This window comes from Rattus norvegicus, chromosome 1, assembly GCF_036323735.1.
Source record: "Rattus norvegicus strain BN/NHsdMcwi chromosome 1, GRCr8, whole genome shotgun sequence".
Taxonomy (NCBI): domain Eukaryota; kingdom Metazoa; phylum Chordata; class Mammalia; order Rodentia; family Muridae; genus Rattus; species Rattus norvegicus.
Genome location: NC_086019.1, coordinates 210,888,145 through 210,905,190, shown reverse-complemented (window position 1 = coordinate 210,905,190; position 17,046 = coordinate 210,888,145). Strand labels below are relative to the sequence as shown.

The 17,046-nt window shown below is 51.9% G+C and overlaps 1 protein-coding gene across 6 annotated transcripts; it reads left to right on the top strand.

Moving 5' to 3' along the window:
* Window positions 1–5,879: 5,879 nt before the first annotated feature.
* Carns1 (carnosine synthase 1) lies at window positions 5,880–16,671 on the top strand. 6 transcript variants are annotated; one of them, XM_039101319.2, is made up of 10 exons: window positions 5,880–6,141; window positions 6,501–6,527; window positions 8,300–8,573; window positions 9,295–9,384; window positions 9,649–10,136; window positions 10,380–10,554; window positions 10,639–10,724; window positions 11,416–11,647; window positions 11,742–12,022; window positions 12,902–14,420. In XM_039101319.2, exons 2-10 carry the CDS (start codon window positions 6,525–6,527, stop codon window positions 13,004–13,006), a joined length of 1,734 nt encoding a protein of 577 aa, XP_038957247.1. In that variant the 5' UTR covers window positions 5,880–6,141; window positions 6,501–6,524; the 3' UTR covers window positions 13,007–14,420. The 6 variants fall into 6 exon arrangements, with proteins under 6 accessions (XP_038957247.1, XP_038957246.1, XP_017445769.1 ...); XM_039101318.2 differs by lacking the exon at window positions 12,902–14,420 and adding an exon at window positions 14,427–16,671 and having other exon boundaries at window positions 5,881–6,141; window positions 11,742–12,057; NM_001427792.1 differs by lacking the exon at window positions 12,902–14,420 and adding an exon at window positions 14,427–16,671 and having other exon boundaries at window positions 6,060–6,141.
* The last annotated feature ends 375 nt before the right edge of the window (window positions 16,672–17,046 follow it).

The following is a 17,046-nucleotide window of genomic DNA, read 5'->3' as shown; positions in this document are numbered from 1 at the left end:
CTGTACTTTCCCTAGGAAAACAGAGGCTGGGAAGTAGAAAGAACTTAGCCAAATCCTTACAACCATGGCAGACCAAAGGTTTACCCTGACCTCCACTCTTGGTATCCTATGAACCTAGCACCAACCCAGACCCCCACATCCTTGGACCTCCACTTTGGCCTACTCTCCTGGAAGACTCCTATGTTAAATACTTTGTAAAGTCAGGCCTGGTGCTGCAGGCCTTTATTCCCAGTTACACCCAACATTGAGCCAGGAGAGTCACAAGTTCAAGATTTACAAAGCCCACTAAGTTCAAGGCCAGCCTGAGTAACTTAGGGATACTGTGTCTCAAAGCAAGAAAGGAAGCAGGGCTGGGCAATGTACTTTAGTGGAGGAGTGCTTGTCTAGCTTGTGTGAGGCCTTGGAGTCCATCCCCACTACATAAGGGAAAGAAAAAGACACACAGGGCTCCTCATCGTCTTCACTCCCTGGGATACCTGCAGCTTATTAATTTTTTCACTTTGGGTTCGTAAGGCTGTTCCTCAGATCCCCTGCCCATGTCTCTGCTCAGGTCCTCACATCCTTACTAGAGGAAAGTTGCTTAGGAGGCTGAGCAGGCAGCCCAGGGCCACAGTGGGAGGCAGAGGCAGATAGATCACTGCATGTTCCAGGGAAGCTAGGGCCTCACAGAGAAATCCTGTCTCAGACAAACAGAAAGAGTGGGGCTCTCAGGCATGCCCTAGGTAGGGGAGGCCACCCACGTGCTGCTTTCCTTCTACAGAGAGCCCATAGGGATGGGACAACCTTTGCCTGGCCACCAGCTCAGACAGCCTCTATAGCAGTGGCTCACTAGCCCTGGGTGCTTTCCAGCAGGACCCTGGCTGGGGCATAGTTACTGCTATTCCTCCTCTGGGAAGCAGTCTCTGGGTAGCGCTTGAGCAGGTCCTATTGCCAGCCATCTCCATGGCAACGCTGAGAAGTCAGAGAAGAGAAATAGGTTCCTCCTTCTCCTTGTGCAAGCACAGTTGTTTTGTTTTGTGATAGCTTCTGTCTATATTGCCCAGGCTGGCCTAGAATTCACTATGTAAACCAGGCTAGACTCAAACTGGTAGTGATCTACCTTCCAAGTACAAGGATTAAAAGTGTGCCTGGTAGGGGTTGGGGATTTAGCTCAGTGGTAGAGGGCTTGCCTAGCAAGCGCAAGGCCCTAGGTTCGGTCCTCAGCTCCGGAAAAAAAAAAGTGTGCCTGGTTTATGTGAATAGCTGGTTTTGTTTGTTTGTTTGTCTGTTTTTGTTTTGAGACAGGGTATCACTATGTAGACCAGGCTAGCCTCAAACTGACAGGGATCCAAATGTCTCTGCTTCTGCTGGAATCAAAGGTATGTGCCTCCTTGCCCAGCTTTAATGTGAACACTTGTACTCACACATTCTGATGGGACCTCCTCCACAAAGTGGTGTCAGTCCTTCTAACACTTTTGTACTACCCAGGAGAAGACAGCTACTCTAGGCAACATGGACCCATGCATTCCTCTTGGGATATATGATGTGACACAGTGGCAAGTGACTTCTCAGTGCCTTTATGCCATAAGCAACTGAGAACCATTTCCTATGAGCCTAGCAGCTCCTTCGAAAACTGCCTAGGAAAGGGCTCAGAGTCAGGAAGCATATCGAGGGCGTTCAACCAGTGGAGACAAAAGCTGGGATGGTGCCCGGAGGTGTCTGCCAATCTGTATTGTCCCAAATGATTTGAGCTGAGACAGGAGCAGAGCTCATACTGGGAGTGAAAGTCCACATGAATCCTATCCTAGAACGAGGGAAAGGGACTTTTTTTCTTGTCTTTTCAAAACAAGAGTTTCTCTGTGTAGCCCTGGAACTTGCTCTGTAGATCAGGCTGGCCTCAAGAGACCCACCTGCCTCTGCCCCCCACCACACCCAGCTGGAAAGATCTCCATCTTGTACTGTCATCCACTACAAAAGTTTCCCCAAAGCCTCCCAGGTTTAGAGTCAAGATGTACCACCTCCTGCCAAGTTCTTGAATTGGAAAGACTTTCAAGATTTTTCAGACCCTCACTTTTCCCCTACAGATAATGGGCAGATTACCACTTGGTTTCCCGGCCCATCTCACTCTCACAATGACATCTGGGCAGAATCACCTTATCTCACTCTATCCTAGCTTGATCCAGCTCAGCCTTGGGTGACATTACCTCTTTCCTGGAAAAGACACTGAAACACTTCTGCCTACATGCCTACCCTGTATCTCAGTGCCCTGAGCACAAACTAAGTTACCCAACTTGGATTGATCACCCCTTTCACAACTCTTGAGACAGAAATTTTCATGAACTACTATGGCTTATTGAACCATCACTATGACAGTGGCCAGAACACTGGACCAGTTCTGGCACCGCCCCGCAGCAAGGCTGAACACCTGGAAAAACGGCTCCAGAACTACAAAGTCAGAGTCTCTATCCTGAAAACTGGGGTGAAAGGAAGTATAAATGACTTAATTGAGTATGGCTAAAAAGGGCTAGGCTATACATATGGGGCAAAGTTTCAAGTATGGGAGGTCAAATGCCAAGAGATATAGGCTCATGTTTTCTGTGTTGTTTGTGTGCATGTGTCTATCTGTGTGAGTGTAGCATGTGCAGAGGTCACAGGAAATCCTGCAGGGGTTGGCTCTATGGCTGCCAGGAATTGAACTCAGGTTCTCAGGTTTGATCTCAGCCTTGGTGGCAAGTGTGTTTGCCGACTGAACCATCCTATCAGCCATTTTTGTTTGTTCATAAGTAAGTGTTTTTGCTTGTTTGTATACATGTGCGCCACGTGTTTGCCTGATGTTCAAGGCTGTTAGAAGAGGGCGTCAAATATCATAGAACTGGGATTGCAGAGAGTTAAGACCTAGTGTACAGCTGCTGAGGCTCAAACCCTGGTCCTCTGGAAGAACAGTGGACGCTCCTAATCATTAAGCCAGCTCTTCATGCATTCCACCTGTTTTGTTTTTTGAAACACATTCTCAAATAGCTCAGGCTAACCTTGAGCTTACTATGCAGCCAAGGCTGGCCTAGAACTTCTAGTTCCTGTTCCTGCCTCCATCTTTCATGTGGTAGGATTACACGTGTATGCACTATACTTGGCCCTTTTTTCCTCTCTCTCGATTTTCTAGAAAGGATCCTGATAGGTAGCCTAATCTGGGCTGAAACTTGCTATGTAGAAAAACCTAGCCACAAATATGGTGATCTTATTGCCTCAGCCTCCCGAGTGCTAGGGTTACAAGTGAATGCCACCATGACTAGCTGGTTTTATTTTATTGAAACAAAGCCTTGTCTGCTTGTGTTTTCAAACAAAATCTCTCATGTTGCCCAGGCTGGCTTCAAATTCCGTATGTAGCCTAAAAGGAACTCCTCCCAATCCTCCTCTCTCAGCCTCTGGAGTGTTTGGATTACATGTGGGTCACCATGCCTAACTCAGGCCAGTCCTCAACTCACCATCTTCCAGCCTTTGCCTACTGATTGCTGAGATTGCCTGAGTGTGCTCCATGCCCCAGCTAGTGTCTTTGTCTTGTTGGGTGTTGTTGTTGTTTGCTTGTTTTCTGAGACAGGGTTTCTCTGTGTAACCCTGGCTGTCCCAGAACTCACTGTGTAGACCCAGTTGGTCTCAAACTCAGAGATCTACTTGCCTCTGCCACTCAAGTTCCACCACTGCTATGCTATATTGCTTTGTTTAAGGTACTGGAATTGAACTCAGACCCTCACTTGTGCCAGGCCTGCTCTATAACTGATTTACACCCCAAGCCTTCTCCTTCTGACTTTTCGTTTTGAGAAAAGGTCTTATGAAACTACCCATGCTGGCTCAGGTATGACCTTGTCATCCTCCTGTTCCAAACAGTCAAGTATCTGGGATAGCAGGCTGGGCTGGAATTTGCAGCAATTTTTCCTTCTGCCCAGGGCTGGGATTTCAAGGCTGCACCACCAAGCCTGACAATAGTGCTCCTTAACGGGCTAGCCAGTAAAAACAATTGCACCCTCATGGTTAAACTCCTCGGATGGGCCCAACCTTTCAGCATAGGCTTAGAAAGCTGATGACTGGTTCCCTTCTCTATTTTCCCTCCCTTCCACCACTTGTAAATAAAACATCTCAGAGTTTTTCTTTTTTTCACCTACTAGACAAACACAAGTAACCTAACCCCCAGGCAGGCTTATCTGGGGGCGGGACAGCACCATGCTATTCCCTGAGTCCTGTGCACATGTTGGAGTACAGGAAAGATCCAGGCTAGCTGGCTTCTTACCAGGTGTGTGACCTGGGGTGGATTGTACCACCTCTCTGAGCCTTACTTCCCAATGCAAAAAGGCAGTCATGACAGCTGTCACAGGGTTAAGAACTGAGATACTGCTTGCTCTCTTTTAGCAGTGCCTATTACAGGAAGAAACATGGACAGGCCAGGTGTGGTGGCACATGACTTTAATGCTAGCACTCAGGAGGCAGAGGCAGGCGCAGACCTGTGAATGCAAGGTCAGCCTAGTTAGTCTACGTACGGAGCAAGTTCCCAGGTCAGCCAGGGCTACACAGAGAGACTCTGTCTCAAAACAAAACAAAACAAAACAAAGAATAAGCCCTTGCTGAAAATCACAAGCCACCTAGTATCCAGAGCCCACTACTAAGTCCTACCTGTTAAGAATGCACAGGAATCCCCATTTGAACACGAGAAGCTGAGTCTTCAGAAGTTGCATAAGCTATCTGTACTCCACCTTGTCCCCACAGTAGGACCCCTCTGTAGTTTAGGACACACATGTAGCAAGGAAGTGGGGCTCCTGAGTTGGCTGCCCTTCACGGTAGGAATCAGTTAGAGTAGGGACTGTCACCTGAGGCACGTGTGCAACTGGGGAGGAGGGGTCTACAGTGGCTGTGGAAAATCCAGTGGGAGTGGGGGCACATGGGAGACTAGGGAGCCCTGGATAAGTCACCTTCCCTCTGAGTGGCAGACAGAAGTGTTCCTCCTAGACTTCTATACATGTGATTTCGGGGAAACTAGGAAAGCTGCTACCTCTGTTCCCAAGGAGTGCTGCTGGCTCCTTAATACTGTCCTTCCCTAGATGTTCTTTTTTTTTTTTTTTTTTTTTTTGGTTCTTTTTTTTCCGGAGCTGGGGACCGAACTCAGGGCCTTGCGCTTCCTAGGCAAGCGCTCTACCACTGAGCTAAATCCCCAACCCCCTTCCCTAGATGTTCTTGAGGACAGTGGAGGTCCTGGGGAGTGAGCAGGGGGAAGGAGGATCAGATTGTTTCATACATATGGGGCTAGGCACTATGAGGGCAGAAGCTTCAAGACTAAAACCTTAGCTCTCCAGATCCTGCAGCCCAGAGCCAAGATTGGGACCTACTAGTGTGATGTGCATTGGCAGACGGCATGAGCCTCCAGGGATGATTGATTGTGTGGTTCTCAGGGCGATTGTGGGTGTAATTGCACTTACACAAATCAGATATGTGGGCTCCTGGAAGCCCTGCTCCTGGAAGCCCAGCTCCTGGAAGCCCTGCTCCTGCATGTGGGCCCTGCCAGGGCAAGGAAGTATAGACTGCCGGCTTCATTCACCACCAGCATTTTCATTGGCTGTCCTCATGCTACCTAACTGTCAGAGATCCTGGCTCAGGAAGGACACTGAGAGACTGCTGTGCCAGGTAGCCAGTGGCTCCTGACTAGGACTGACAGCTGCCTGGCTGGGAGCATTGCTCCATCTAAGGGCAGGGTGGAGCCAGTGCCCCAGGCAGGCAGTAACCAGCTGAGCGCGCTCCCCCACTATGCCATTCCTCCCAGTCCATAGCTTTTCCTCTATTTTCCCTCTGTGGGTCTCGCTGTAGATCTGTGTCTGGGGAGCCCTAGGCTCTGGCTCAGGGCTGTTTTCTGTTCTGTGGGTTGTCTCTGGGTCGGTCATCAGATCCAACACCCTCCCAGTCTCTTGTCCGAAGCCTGGGTTGCGGAGGAGGGAGCCGCTAGGGAAGGGGGGAGGCGGGGCCCTCGCGTGAGTCTAAGCAGCCCCGCCCTGGGCATGGCCAGGCTCACTATATAAGGACAAGCCACTGGCCACAGTGCCGTGCCTCCACCGCTGCAGAACTCCCTTGTTCTTTGCTCACCTGCCCGCCTGCCTAGCCTGCTCCAGTTGCTGCTACCAGCAGGTACCCCGGTTCCTGCCCTACCCCATGGGAGTGGGGATGAGTGGGGATTTGGGTTGGGGACCCTGAGAGCTTGCAGAGTTTAGTATTAATCTTACACATTCATGGGAACCCTGGTCATCCCACCATTGCAGGGGCTGAGCCAACACCCCAGTTCCCAGCATAGCTGGTATAACCAGGGATTGGAGGACTCAGAGATGCCGGGCTCTTGGGGTCCATGAAATGGAAATTCCTTTTTTCTTGAGGGTGGGGGTGAGGTGGGGATAGGACAGAGGGTGTATGGGCTCCTTGAATCTTAAGGGTCGAAAGGCCAGATAGGGACCAGAATGCCCTGATCCCTGTTTTGTCTCTCTGTCCCCTAGTCTCTCTGCTTCTCTACCTCCAAGATGGTGAGTCTCTTGTGGTCCCTTCTCACAAAGGGTCAAGTCCCTGGATAGAGGGAGGGCAAGGACTGGCACCCAGAAACTTAGCCCTGCGGACTGTCAGCTTACACCCCATAACCAACTCCAGCACTGGATCCCTACCCAGTGTACCAGGCACTCACCTGTGCCACATTATCCCCAGGAGGTAGGTGCTGTCAGCCCAGTAACGGCTCCTCATCCCAATAGCACCTGTGGTGTACCACCTGCCTGCCCAGCACTTGTCTGGGTTTAGGGACACAAAGATGAGCCACGGGTCCATGACATCAGAGTGCTTTCCTAGGAAGGGACACAAAGGATTCAGCCCTGGTGTCCTAAGATGCAAGGAAAGGTCTGAGGCCCAGCCCTGGATGTCTGAGCCATCGCTTAGTTTCTGAGCCAGCAGATGATTTCCCCAGGCAAGACAGCACCCGTGGGGTGGGAATAAGACAGGCACCAGGTTGCCACCAAGCCAGAGAGAGCTAACAACCTGTTCAAAGTGGATGCTTGAGTGTATCTCCTGAAAGACAGGCCCAGTTACCAGACTTGTACAGGCCAAGGCACTGCAAGGAGTAATGGTCCCATTTCTGTCATCCTCAGAGAGGGGACAGGGGTGTCCTCTTCCTGCAGACTTCCTGCAAAGAAAATAGTGCCAGAACTCCATACACTTGTAGACATGTTGAATCAGGTGGGGTGACACAGGCTTTTAATGCAGGCATTCAGGAGTCTGAAGGAAAAGGATTGCCAGTTCAAGGCCACTCTGAGCCACATAGCAATCCAATCAACCAACCAGCCAGACAAACTAGTCTGTTTCGAGGATGCTTGCCTAGCATGTAGTGGACCCTGGGTTCAATTCCTGGCTCCGTATGAAATTCGATATAGTGGTGCACACCTGTCATCTCACTGTCTGGGAGGCAGAGTGCCTGGAGTTTGAGGTCAGCCTGATCTAAAAAGCAAAAGCCTGTCTCAAAAGAAAAGAAAAGGAAAAATGAAGGAGAAAAAGGAACAGAAGGAAGGACTGAAGTTGCGAGGCAGTTGGTAGAGTGCTGGCTCAGTCTGCACGAGGCGGAGTTCTATCCACAGCACCATGTAAATCTGCCATGGTGGAACATGCCTATAGTCCCAGCACTCAGGAGGCAGAGATAGGTGAGTCAGAAGTTCAAGGTCATTCTCCACTACACGCAAGTTTGAGGCCAGCCTCAACTACATAAAACCCTGTCTCAAAACAAAACAAACACCAATAATGAAAAGGATGCCAGCCCTCACTAAGCGTGTTCCATTGGGATGCTGAGGAGGAAACAAATTCTCCTGATAGGCAACAGCAAACTCCATGATGGTAGATGAGTCACTGAGTCTCAGCGAGAACTATCGAGGGCTAAACAATGGTTGAAGTATTTCAGGTCGGAGACATCTGTGAACCAGTTACTGTGTGTCAGCACTGTGTAGAGCTGGGATTGCAGTGACAAGAGAACAAACCCCAGGACCCTAGGGTGGGACAGACCCTAGGTGTGATAGGGGCCAGCAGTCCAATGGGGAGTACGTCCCTTCCCATTCACTGGCCCAAGACACTGTATCTATCAGTGTACTGTGCCTAGCCACAGTTCCCACTCGGCAAGCCTTCCGTCCCCCCAACTCCTTCCTCTTCTGGTCCTTTGAACTTGACCCAGGTGGGTGGACTGGGAGGCTGGCTTATACCATTGAGTGACTTAAAATGCTCCTCTGCCAATCCTGCCCAAGACATACTGTTTCTGTCCCCTGCTCAGCTCTGCCTGGATCCACTGGGTACAGAGTGGGACCATCCCCTGGGCTCCAAGGACCTGGATGGAGAGGAAGAACCATGGAAAGGAGGCGCTGGTCTGCCACCCACAGACTGCTTCCCTGGGCCCTGGCGCCAGGATGTTAGCCTGGATTGCAAGGGCTCCCCGGAAGAGGCTGAGGCTCGGGCCTGGACTGTGTACTACTACGGTCTCCTTCAGAGCTGTCTGCAGCAAGCTGGCCTTCCTGAGACCCAGGATCGCAGCCAGGCACCTCGTACAGGTGCCTCAGGGCTCCGCAAATGGGTCTCCCAGAGACAGGGAGGGACCTTCGGTTCAGCTGCTTCCCCTTGTCTGTCCCGGCTGGCTCCTCCCCCAGGCTCTGGTTCCATCTAAAGGCAAAACCAGAGGGCCTAGGGCAGGCAGGGCATGTCTCCCAGGACATCAGGTCAGGGCTCCCCACCATGTCCCACCCTACCCATCCTGCCCCCTGGAAATCCACGATATCATTTGCATATTCTGTGGAGCTGAAACTTCTAGAGCGATGTCTTAGGAGATGCTATGGATGCAGCTGAGCAGTTGCGATCCCAAGATGCCTCCTTGTTTCATAGATCAGGTGGGTCATGGATAATTTTGTGTGGACCAAATGATCTTCAGCTAGAATACATGAGAATCACAAACTCGCTCCCATCACACAGACTGGAAAACTGAGGCTTAGAGAAACAGTGGCCTTTCTGAGGTCATGTGCAAAATCCAAACTCAGGTTAGATTCATCCTCCAGTGCCTTCTGGATCAGATGCAGATAAAACAGAGCCAGTCTCAAGGCAGGATGTCGGGTTTCTCCGCTTTCATATTCAGCTCCCTCTGTCTTCTTTTCATTTGACCCCTAAGAAGGGCCTGGGAGGCCTAAGAGTGAGGGTGGGAATGTGGAGGTAGGGGAAAGTGGGCAGAAGGGCAGCAAGAGGAGGATCCTTGGTGAACGTAGCAATGTTCTCTTCCCCCAGGCTGCCCTGGGGCAGAGGTGACCTTGTGCATTCTGGGTTCCCCCAGCACCTTCCTGTCTCTGTTGCTGGAGGGCGGGGTCCAGAGCCCTGGTGAGTGTGTGCCCAAGTTCCCCACCCTCTCCTACAGAAAGGGCAGCCCTGTCCTAGCCCAGCCACATCCCAAAATACCCACCAACCTTGGCAACTGCCTGCATTCCACAAGGCCAGCTGCCATGCTCTGAATAGGGGTGGGTTCTGGGAGTCACTGACCCCCCCCACCCCCCAATGACACAGAAGCCCGGACTGGGGTGGAGGTGTCGGCGGCATAACTAAGCATTCCCTGCCAGCCAGCTGCCTTCCTCCCTCTGCCTGCAGGAAACATGCTCCTTTGCCTGTCCCCTGCCTGGCTGATGAAGGTGGCTTCTGCAGGCCAAGAGGGAGAGGCAGACCTGTTGGTCTCCAAGGCTGTGAGCTTCTATCCAGGAGGCCTGACATTCCTGGATGATTTTGTTCCCCCTCGCCATGCCACCTACTTCCTGGCAGGCCTAGGGCCAGAATTTGGCCACAGCAAGGAGGCGGCAGAGCTGGCCCGGCATCTCACTTGCCCCACTGGAGGCTCATCGGAGCTGGCACGGCTGCTGGAGGACCGGCTGCTGATGAGGTGGTTGCTGTCCCAGCAGAGTGGTGTAGCTGTGCCAGCTACCCTGGCTTTCACTTATAGGCCTCCAGGGCTGCTTCGGGGAGGGGATACCAGCCCTGGACTACGGCTGGTGGAGCTCAGTGGGAAGGAGGGCCAGGAAACACTGGTGAAAGAGGAAGTAGAGGCCTTTGTGCACTCCAAGGCCTTGGGTGATGCTTCACAGGTAACAACAGGCCCCTCTCAGCACTGAGGTCTGTGTGGGCACCTACAGGAGGGACCCCATGTTGTGATGACCAAATCCTGCTGGGAAATAATCCCAAACTCTGCCACTGTCCCATGTCTCCGTAGCAGTGCCCCGTGCCTTCCTACCTCTGTTTACTTATTGGCGCCTGTGGCATGAGCATCCTACCTTCCAGGCACATGACCTAGTGGTGGTGAGGATGGTCCTTTTCCTTTTCTGCTCTAGGTGGCTGTGAGGCTCAGTGGCTGGCGCTGGCGGGGACAGCAGGTATTGCCTCTGCACCTGCAGGAAGAGCCATCCACAGTGGTGAACACAGTGCTGGGATTGCTGGAGAAGCTGGAGGAGGAGGAGAGTGTCCTTGTGGAGGCCATGTGCCCACCTGTCCGGCTGCCCTTACCAGGTTCTCTCCTGAGCCAGCCAGAAATTGGGAGCAGAGACTGACCTCTAGACCTCTTCTGGGCTTAGACTTCTCATGTTCCTCCAGGGAGTCCTGCACCTGGCCCTGAGCTGGCTGTGCGTATCTGTGCAGTGGTGTGTCGGATTCAGGGTGATAGGCCCCTACTGAGTAAGGTGAGAATGGCTCAGGTCTAGGACATAGTCCTGTCAACCCCAGCTCTGCCTAACCCCACTGATCTGATGAGAGCCTGCCTGGTACAGAGAGGATATGATTTGGGGGAAGGGGTGCTTACTTTCAAGGGGACTCCTAGGTTGACACTTTTTTCTTCCTCTTCAACCTTCCTTAACCCTTCTATATCAGGAGCCCAAGCTCTTGTGCTTAATCTCTATTCCTTGTCCTGGGGGCCTGATTCCTTTTCCAGAATGCTTCTCCTTACAGAAGAAACAAACTCAGGGTCAGTCCCATAGGAAGGTACCAAGCTGAGGAACTCGGCAAGGCTTGGGGACCTCCTGGGTACTCAGCAGAACTCTAGGGAGATGATGAGGGTTTTCCAAGAGACCATGCTAAGGCTAGGAAAAAAACAGAGTAGCTACAGCAGGTTGGAGCAAGCATGCTTGGAATCTTCGAGCTGGGCCTAGAAGCCAGCATAACCCTGAGAGATCTGGGTACCAGATGGTCAGTAAAGCCGAGAATGATTTGCAAAGATTAGTTCTCCATGGAAGAAGTGGGTTCTTGAAGTGCAGGGAAGGTGGGGCCTGGACCTTGGTGTAGGGAAGGTGCGCAGGCATCAAAGGGGTACTTAGAAAGGTGAGCTTTGGCCGGACTTCTCCCAGTCCAGCCCCTTCTGAACTGCACTGTGGTCAGGTGGTGTGTGGCGTGGGCCGAGGGGATCAACCCGTGCGGCACCACTATACCCTGCCGAGGTCACTGGGGGTGGCGCTGGCCCAGTGTGGCCTGGAAGAAGAGGCACAGGTGGCGCTACTGGAGCAGGGCATCAAAGAAGCAGCTGAGGCCGCGTTGGCCGCAGTGCTGGCCCTGGAGGCCGGACTGAGTGTGGAGCAGCGTGGTGGACGCCAAGTGCACACTGACTTCCTCGGTGAGCACGGGAGGAGCGGCTAGGGCTGGAAGGCTTGGGCGGCGTGGGGATCGGGTTGATGTTAGCTCAGTCCGCGCATTCTCGCCCGGCCCAGGCGTGGACTTCGTTCTCACAGTGGTCGGACGCACGCTGACTCCCGTGGTCCTTAAGCTGAATAGTGGCCTGTGCCTAGAGACATGCGGCGCGCTCGAGGGACTGTGGGCCATGCCACGCCTGAGACGCTCAGCTGAGGAGGCAGCAGCCGCACCGCTGGTGGAGACCATGCTGCGGCGCTCAGGGCGCCACCTCATGGACGGAAAGCAGCTGCTGGTGATCGGCGCCGGCGGCGTCAGCAAGAAGTTCGTGTGGGAGGCGGCGCAGGACTACGGACTGAAGGTGGGCGGGACGCGGCCCAAATCGTGTTCTGATTGGTGAGGGCGGGCTATGAATGGGCGGGATTAGTTCTTCAGACAAGAGCGGCCGCTTTCCGGGGGCGGGCCTTCCTGGCGAGGGGCGGGCCCTGCTGCAGTGAGAGGGGCCCCTCAGAAAAAACAAAGGAAGAGGTGGAATAAATAGGCAGGAGTGGGCAGGAGACAGGCGGTATTACAGGTCAACAGAGGAGCTCACTTCTCTATTTTATTTATTTTTGAGAGTCTCACTATACAGTCCTGATTGACTGGAATTCTTTTTTTTTTGGTTCTTTTTTTCGGAGCTAGGGACCGAACCCAGGGCCTTGCGCTTCCTAGGCAAGCGCTCTACCACTGAGCTAAATCCCCAACCCCTTGACTGGAATTCTTAATGTAAATCAGGCTAGCCTCAAATTCCCAGAGATCTTCCTGCCTCTTCCGTCCTAATCTAGATTTAAAGTGCACCACCACGCTTAGATTTTTTTTTCTTGCTGTTTTAGGGATTGAATTAGGGCCTTGCATATACTATGGGAGCAAACTCTCTATCCCTGAGCTAGAGCCCGGGATTTCATTATTTTTATTTATTAATTTTTAATTGTATGCGTATGGGTATTTTGCTTGCAAATATGTCTGTGCACCATGTATGTAGGTGCTTGGTGTTCACAGAGGCCAGAAGAGGGCATCAATCCCCTAGAACCGGACCTAGACTGTTGTGAGTTGTCATGTTGGTGCTGAGAATCAAACCTGGTCCTGTGGAAGAACAGCCAGGGCTCTTCACTACTGAGCCATTTCTCCAGCCCCGATTTATTTTACATTTTAAATTTTATGTGTTTGGGTCTGAAGTATGTATTTGTATAAATGTGTGCAGGTGTCATTGGAGTCCAGAAAAGGGTGTCCTCAGATCCAGAGTTACCTGAAGTGGGTGCTAAGCACTCTGTCCTCTGTGAAAGCGGCAAGTTCTCTTAATGCCTGATCTTTGAGATATGTTCTCATATAACTCATGATGGCTTCAAACTCCTTATATAGCTGAAGCTTGCTTTGAATTAATTCTCCTACTCCACCTCCAGATTCTGGGATTTTAGGAGTGCTACTTTATATTTATATTTTGTTTATTTTCATGGTTATTTATTTATTTAGTGGCTAAGGCTGGCACGAAACTTTCTGAGATCTTCCTACCTCTGTCTCCCACTCTCTTGAGCTCCCCCTCCACAGCCCCCCCCAAAGATTTTTACTGTGTAGCCCAGACTTGGCACACATAACACACAGTCCTCCTGCTTCAGCCTCCCAAACGTTAGAATTGCAAGTATGTATCACCAAATCTTGTAGCTACTAGGTCTTGAACAGCTGGGTAGGAAGAAGGTTAGCTCTCCCTAGGGAGAAAGATCTTTGAAGCCGAATTCCTGCCGCTTGGCACATAGGATGCTCCAGGAGTAATATGAACACTTTATTGATTTCAAGTTAAGTTTATTGTTGGAAGAAGGCAGACAGGGACTTACATTGTAGGAACTGGAGTTAGCCAGTCAACAGACATCATCATTCCTACTGAAACAGATAAGAAAGCTGAGTCTTGGGCTGGAAAGATGGCTCAGGGGTTAAGAGTACTGATTGCACTTCCAGAGGTCCTGAGTTCAATTCCCAACAACCACATGGTGGCTCACAACCATCTGTTATGGAATCTGATGCTCTTTTCTCATGTGTCTGAAGACAGCAACAGTGTACTTATAAATTAAATAAATAAATACATCTTTTAAAAAAAGAGAAGAAAGCTGAGTCTTTCTCAGGCTGGCCCTAGTTCACCACAGTGGCCTCCTTGTCCATTTCCTACCATGCACAGTCCCTGAGGAATTCTCCACAGCCTTAGCATCACAATTCCTTCCTGATAGTGTATATTATATGCCAGTTGAAGGACTGACAGACTCCTGATGCCAAGTTACCTTATGCACAGCCACTTCTCCCTCATCAGTGGCTGCTTGCGCCTTGAATAGCAGCTGCCTTGTATCACTGTTCACCAAGCAAAACACAAGCTTTGGGGACACGGGGCTCCTCAGGAGTCCTGCACATCACATTACATGCAGAAGGATTGATAAACAAGCCACAGGTCTCCAGCCCCCAACCCTGACGGCTGGTCTCCAAGCCCTGCAGGGAAGCTGCCTGTGATGAGTCCTCTGGTGTACTCTTCTCGCACCCTGCTCCTCTCACTCAGCCTGCCCTTTCCTCCTGAAGATTTTGTCTTCTGTCTTCTCCCCCATCCAGGCTGACATAGGTGTTTACATGTTTATTCAAGTTGTCAGTAAACATATATTGAACACGTGGTGTCTACCCTGTAGAACACCATCCTGTATCTTCCCTGGCCCAGCATCTGCTCACACGAATGTCCCTCCGGTTTGTTTCAGCTGCACTTGGTGGAATCAGACCCCAACCACTTTGCATCCCAGCTGGTCCAGACCTTCATCCACTTTGATGTGACTGAGCACCGGAGGGATGAGGAGAATGCTCGGCTGCTGGCTGAGCTGGTACGGGCACGGAACCTGAAGCTAGATGGCTGTTTCTCCTTCTGGGATGACTGCTTGGTGCTTACTGCTCTCCTCTGTCGTGAGCTGGGTCTGCCCTGCAGCCCCCCAGCTGCCATGTGCTTGGCAAAGCAGAAGAGCCGCACCCAACTGCATCTGTTGCGATGCCAGGGCCCACCCTGGCCTTCGACTTCCCTCCATGCCGTGGCCTGCTGCCCACTGGAGAGCGAGGCTGACGTAGAGAGAGCCATTTACCAGGTACCTCTGCCCGGTGTGATGAAACTGGAATTTGGGTCAGGAGCCGTAGGCGTGCAGCTGGTGAAGGATGGGCCACAGTGCCACGAGCACTTTTCCCGGATCCTCCATGACTTGCAGGGTGAGGCTGACCACCCAGGCATTGGACTGGGCTGGGGCAATGCCATGCTACTGATGGAGTTTGTGGAGGGCACAGAGCATGACGTGGACCTGGTGGTGTTTGGTGGACGGCTGCTGGCTGCTTTTGTCTCTGATAATGGCCCCACAAGGCTGCCTGGCTTCACAGAGACTGCTGCCTGCATGCCCACTGGGCTAGCACCAGAGCAGGAGGCCCAGATGGTGCAGGCAGCTTTTCGCTGCTGCCTGGGCTGTGGGCTGCTGGATGGGGTTTTCAATGTGGAGCTCAAGATGACTGGGGCTGGGCCGAGGCTCATTGAGATCAACCCTCGAATGGGAGGGTTCTACCTTCGAGACTGGATCCTGGAACTCTATGGTGTGGATTTGCTTTTGGCTTCTGCAATGGTGGCCTGTGGCCTGCAGCCTGCCTTGCCTGCCCACCCTCGTGCCCGTGGCTACCTAGTGGGCATCATGTGCCTGGTGTCCCAGCACCTACAGCTGCTGAGTTCCCCTGGCAGTCGAGAGACTCTGCAAGCTCTCCATGACCAGGGTCAATTACGACTCAATCTGCTGGAGGAGGCCCTGATACCTGGCCAGTATGAGGAGCCCTATTGCAATGTGGCTTGTGCTGGGGCCAGCCCTGCTGAGGCCCGTCACCGCCTGCTAGGCATCTGTCAGGGCTTGGGCATTGACAGGCCCAACTACCCAGTTGCCCATTTCCTGTCTCATTTCAAATAGCACTGGGGTCCAGGAGCAGCAGGCATGGAGTGCTAGGAGGAAGGACTGTGGTGGTCTGTTTCCCTGTTCCTCTCTGTCACTCTGCCCCAAACCTGGTTCAGCACACTCCCATGCCTCAGGTCTATTCCAGAACAGTAGAGCCATTTTGACATCAAAGTCTTCTGGATTCAAGGACCATAAAACAAGGATCTGGAATTTGCTGGGTCCTCTTGCCTTCCAGAAAGCCTCCATCTAGTCCCAGCTATCCCCAGGACTCTAGCCTTAAAGAACTAACAAATATCAGCACCACACTATCAGTGCCCAGCCCAGGTGGGAATGGTAGAACCCTGGCTCCTCCTCTTTCACTCCTCCAACCTTCCAGGTCTGTCTCTTCCTGTCACCTATGCAAGGAGAGAACCTCCGCTGACCCCTAGCCTTGGACAAAGGCCATGAAATCTGAGATTAGCACACCAGTCTTTATGCAAAGTCCAGGACAGTTGTAGAGCCTGCTGAAAATGTCTGGCAGTGCTTCCCCGTGCCCGTTGGCCTGAGCAGTAAAAGCAAATGTCTGTGATCAGCAATAGGCGTAACCATTTCCCCTCACACGTTCAGGCAGACCCTAGTGCCCCCATGCTACAGATGAGGAAGCAGGCACAGAGAGGAAAAAACCGACTGCCTCCAAGGTCCTAGCTCAGTGGATGTCAACAGGATGCAGAGGCACCTTCTCTGTTTACTGTGTTACGTGCTCTGTCAGCCTCCAGGTCCTCTCCACTTTCTATCTTCATTCATAAGCAGCTTCAGACTCCTGAACACCTCCCTTCCATAACACCTCCCTCCCATATACCATGCATGTTCCCCACCAGTTTGTTGCTTTGGCCTCTGGCATACATCCCTAGTCTGGCCCTGGGACTTCTGTGTACAAACCTTTCCTCATTCTGGGAAGCTAGCTACTTTGAAAACTCCTGTCTCTGCCCAGTACGGGAGCCATGGACAGCTCCCAAAACATGCCTACCCAAATAAAGACTTGTGAACTAGTGAAGTATCTGGAATCCAGTTTTTGTTTTAGATAGTGCCCCCATCTGGGTTCAGTAGGTGGGGAGCTGGGAAGTGGGAGGGAGAAGTGGAAAAACATCCTATTGGCTGGGCCCCAGGGTTGACCTTTGCCAGGAGCTTACCTTACACCTACATGTAGGCCTAAGTTTGAGGATGTCTTTTTCTTGAATTATAATCCTAGGTCACATTTAGGCAGTCATCCCTCTGCTGACCTGGATACGCCTAAATTTTGCTCATCTGAGTTCACACCCTGTATCCCAGTGGGTGTCTCCTGTGTAATGGAGAGGCTATCCAGACTCTCTCCATCAAAATGCACAGGCTTGGTTTGGGATTGAACCCAAGCAGTCAGGTTTGTGTGGCA